Source organism: Microtus ochrogaster, chromosome 18 (assembly GCF_000317375.1).
Source record: "Microtus ochrogaster isolate Prairie Vole_2 chromosome 18, MicOch1.0, whole genome shotgun sequence".
In the NCBI taxonomy this organism is placed as follows: Eukaryota; Metazoa; Chordata; class Mammalia; order Rodentia; family Cricetidae; genus Microtus; species Microtus ochrogaster.
In genome coordinates, this window is record NC_022020.1 from 4,846,841 (window position 1) to 4,851,423 (window position 4,583).

At 60.5% G+C, this 4,583-nt stretch overlaps 1 protein-coding gene across 1 annotated transcript in view; it reads left to right on the forward strand.

Annotated features, from left to right (window-relative positions):
- Positions 1-1,885: 1,885 nt before the first annotated feature.
- Gata6 (GATA binding protein 6) overlaps positions 1,886-4,583 on the forward strand; it is a 32,800-nt gene continuing 30,102 nt past the window's right edge. Inside the window, exons 1-2 of the mRNA XM_013349365.1 lie at positions 1,886-1,913; positions 2,853-4,003. Of these exons, the coding sequence (XP_013204819.1) occupies positions 2,890-4,003 (1,114 nt within the window). The 5' untranslated portion in view covers positions 1,886-1,913; positions 2,853-2,889. The remainder of the gene's footprint in view (positions 1,914-2,852; positions 4,004-4,583) is intronic.

Consider the following 4,583-nt stretch of genomic DNA (forward strand, 5'->3'; position numbering starts at 1 on the left):
AAAATCCATTTCCATAAGGGCGTTCCTCCTGTCCAATTCACTTTCCACAATCTTCCAGTGTCCAACTTGTCGGAAGAAATCCTTTTTGTGAGTGTATATAAAAATCCATTTCCATAAGGGAGCTCCTCCTGTCCAATTCCCTTTCCACAATCTTCCGGTGTCCAGCTTGTCGGAAGAAATCCTTTTTGTGAGCCCGAAGGAACAAGACGTTTATCACGGCTGCTGCCTGGGGACGAACAGTGCGTGACTCGCTGCTGACAGATCCACACTGATAACCCCGCCAGCGTTCGTTTCCAGCCCTTGGCCCGCTAAGGGCCGAATCAGTTTGTACACAGTTGTGATAACCGTTTGGAGGTAGCTACTAAGGGGTGTGTGTGAGAGAGACTTGGGGGTGGAGAAACGGTGTTTCTCTCTGGGTCCCAGAAAGGTACCCTGCTCCTTCCCAACGTGTTGTCTTTGAGTAACCTCAAGTCCAGGGAAAACTCAGAGCGAACGCGACAACCACTCTGGTGTTCCTGGACATGACAGTGTTTTCATCCCGTGGCGGTCCCCGCACCTCATAGATTTAACCTTTCGGTGCACCACGACCCAAAGGTTAGCTGGAGAAGGTCGTCTTGAACTCTACGAAACCTCCCAGGAATTTAGTGAGCGTTTTAAGATCAGGGGCGAGGTAGGAGTGTGCACAGGGTCACCTTTCCCAGATGACACCCTGGATCCCAAAAGGTCCTCACCACACGAGCATCCCGAAATAGGGTGGGGAAAGTTTAAGGTTGGTCACTAGCGACTACGCGCGGGGAGGAGGGGTTTAATTTGGAAGCGGGAGATAGGAAGGCCAGTTGGGCACCTTCCCCACAGACTTTAGGGGCGCGCTGACCTAGGAGGTGGCACGCCTGTCAGCAGCGGCGGTCAGTGAGGGGCTACAAAGACTCAGCTCCTCCCATGCCTAGTTTTCCTCCCCCTTCTGCCCTGGGTGTGACCCGTGTGTGTGTGTGTGTGTGTGTGTGTGTGTGTAAAACTGGGGACCCGAGGATGTGTTCCACCGCTGAATGAATATGGGTCGCCGGTCAAGTTGGGCGTGCAGTTGCCTCCACCACCCGCTGGTGTCCCCGAACTGGGCGCCCCTTTGGTGGACTTGCCTCGCTCTGGGGACAGGGCTAGTTGCTCAGTCCACGCCCGCAGGCTGCCTAGCACTTATTGTCTGCTAGGGCTGCGCACTCCCCTCCTCCTCCCCGTCCCCCCCCCCCCCCCATCCCTCCTCCCTCTCTTCACCTCCACACCCAGCCGCTCGTAGAGAGCAGGTCCGACCCACACACTGCCTGGCACCCTTCGGCAAGCGCTGTTTGTTTAGAGCTCGGTGAGTCCAATCAGGAACGCAGGCTGCAGTTTTCCGGCAGAGCGGTAAGAGGCGCCTCCTCTCTCCTTTTTATTCGCCAGCAACCACTCGCAGACCCCGGACTCGCGCTCTCCCGCCGGCGCCCTCAGCCTCTTTCCGCGCTCGGGAGCACTCTCCGCCGCTGCCGTTCTTCACGCACGTCGCCCGCCCGAGGTTCGGCTGCCTCCTCTTTTGTTTACCCCTCTTCCTTCCCACCCTACCAGTCGCAGGCCCTAGGGCCTCCAGCACTCCCGGCCTTTCTCTGGCCGTGATCGCCTCCGAGGGTGTTCCCCTCCTTGACTCCCGGAGGTTTGCCGGGACTCCCAGGTTCCCGGGATACGGCGGACCAGGCACCCCCTCCCCCCAGTGCTTATCTGCCCGCAGCCTTATCTCCCGAGTTATCTCAGCGCCAAGGGGCGGGAGCCCGTAGTCCAGTGGGCAGGGAAACTTCTTTCTTGCTATCTTGCCCGAGTCTGTGCGTGGGCATTAATTTTAGTGTGGTTATCTCCGATGAGCCGAAGTGATTTGGAAAAGCAGCTGGGTAGAGGCCGGCCTGGCTTCCCACCCCCTTCCAGTCTCCTTGTCACTCTTCCTGCTCTCCCCTTAGGGGTGGCCACGGCTTTGGGGCGGTCTCACCCCCTCCCCTCCTGTGTTTCCCCCTCCTTTTCTCTGCGCTCTGCTCCACCCTGCTATGTCCAATTCCGGAATGGTTTGGCTTTTCCCCTCTGGTTGACCACGGGGTGGGCCGGGGGTGGCCTGGCCGGCGTGAGTGCTCGGGCTGGTGGTAGTGACCCGGTCCGTGTCTAAGGTGTGCGGTCGGTCGGCCTGGACGCAGCTGGGTATGAGGCTTTGCCGGGTGGGTTTCCCACACTACCTTCCGGGCTCCTGCGTCTGCCTTGGCGTCCCACGTTCTCTGGACTGGTGGCTTTTTCTAGAGCTCGCGTTGGATTTGGTCAGTGAGGTCCGGGAAGCTCTGAGAAAAAGCGGCGGTTTCGTTTTCGGGGACAGGTTGCCTTTGCTAGCTATTTTCGCGCGCGGAACTCTTTCACAGGCGTCCTAGGAGAGGGGCACCTACCAGAAGGCAGGATGAGACAGCATTCATACACATGAAATTTTTTCGTGTCATTGATCAAGAGTTAGCCAAGCTGGGGCAGAAGGAAAACCTCGGTCAGCTTCGTGGTTACTCCCGGGATGTGGCGCGCCTTACAGAGGAAGGATGCTATCGAGTGGTGGGCTGGGAGGGCGCGGGGACACGCGTCCTGGGTGACGGAGGAGGGCACATTGGTCGTCGAGAACCCTGTGGCTGCTACGCAGATTTTGTTTCCCGTTTTCTAACCCCCTCAAACACGGGGCAGTGCAGAATCATTAAGGGATGCCCTAAGCTGGGAGAGGGAGTGGAGCGTGTTGGTAGACCGTCCACGCTTTTGGTAAACCCACTTTATCTATAGTCTTCCTGTCTTGTTCCTCAATCCCACCTCAGGAACCAAAAGTCAGATTGGAGCAGCGCCGGACAGTGGATGGCCTTGACTGACGGCGGCTGGTGCCTGCCAAAGCGTTTCGGGGCTGCTGCTGCGGACGTCGGCGACTCTGGGGCCTTTCCAGCGCGGGAGCCCTCCCCGCCATCCCCGATCTCTTCCTCGTCCTCCTCCTGCTCCCGGGGCGGGGATCGTGGTCCCTGCGGCGCCAGCAACTGCAGGACGCCGCAGCTCGACACCGAGGCGGTGGCGGGACCTCCGGGCCGCTCGCTGTTGCTCAGCCCCTACGCCTCGCACCCCTTCGCGGCTGCACACGGACCTTCGGCGCCCGGGGTCCCTGGCCCCGGGAACGCCCTGTCGAGTTGGGAGGACTTGTTGCTCTTCACTGACCTCGACCAGGCCGCTACTGCCAGCAAGCTGTTGTGGTCCAGTCGGGGCGCCAAGCTGAGCCCCTTCGCGACCGAGCAACCCGAGGAAATGTACCAGACCCTCGCCGCCCTGTCCAGCCAGGGGCCGGCCGCTTATGACGGCGCGCCCGGCGGATTCGTGCATTCTGCGGCAGCCGCGGCGGCGGCGGCCGCTGCGGCCAGCTCTCCTGTCTACGTCCCCACCACGCGAGTGGGTTCCATGCTGCCCGGCCTGCCATACCTGCAGGGAGCGGGAAGCGGGCCCAGCAACCACGCGGGCGGTGCGGGAGCTCACCCGGGCTGGCCCCAGGCCTCCGCCGACAGTCCCCCGTATGGCGGGGGCGGCACAGCCGGCGGCGGGACAGCGGGGCCAGGAGGTGCGAGCTCGGCCACCGTGCACGCCTCGGCGCGCTTCCCCTACTCGCCCAGCCCGCCCATAGCCAACGGCGCCGCGCGGGACCCAGGGGGCTACGTGGCTGCGGGCAGCGCGGGCACGGGCAGCGTGAGTGGTGGCAGCAGCAGCCTGGCGGCCATGGGTGGCCGGGAGCACCAGTACAGCTCGCTGTCCGCGGCGCGGCCGCTGAACGGGACGTACCATCACCATCATCACCACCACCCGACTTACTCTCCCTACATGGGTGCACCGCTGACGCCTGCCTGGCCAGCTGGACCCTTCGAAACTCCGGTGCTGCACAGCTTACAGAGCCGCGCCGGAGCCCCGCTTCCGGTACCGCGAGGCCCCAGCGCAGGTAAGGATCGCTCCGAGGTGTGGGAGAGAGGGCCAGGGACGTGGGGCGCAGGAGCGTATGAAACAGCTGTTTACCAGAGGTCCACCTGGCCCCGGCAAAGATTTTATAAATCAGTGGCAGCATACTCAGGCTAGCAGTTGACGGTGTGGGGATACTTTTGTTCAGGAAAGAGTGAATGCACATCTATTATCTCAGGCCTTGGGGGTGGGATGGTGTGCACGGGGCGGGGGAAGCTTCTTGAGTAAAGACCGGACAATTGAGAAAACGTGCCCTTTAGTTTGAGAGATCTGTGGGGTCAGAGCTCCACATATATCCTGTCTGGTTTGGGTGAGTGAGATTCCAGGGGTAGCGTTTGGAATATTGGGTTCTTGATTAGGTAGTCTATTCATTATTCAGTGCCTGCTGAGGAGCTTCTTTGGACGAGAGTATTTAAATAGGACGCCCAAAGCCACAAGATCTAGGCCTAGGTTCCCTCAAGCAACGGGGGAGGGGAGAGGGAGATGAGAAGAGACCTAGGTTAGCCAGCCTTGATATTATTCCTAAGGATAGTTGGTGCAGACCTAGGTTAGCCAGCCTTGAT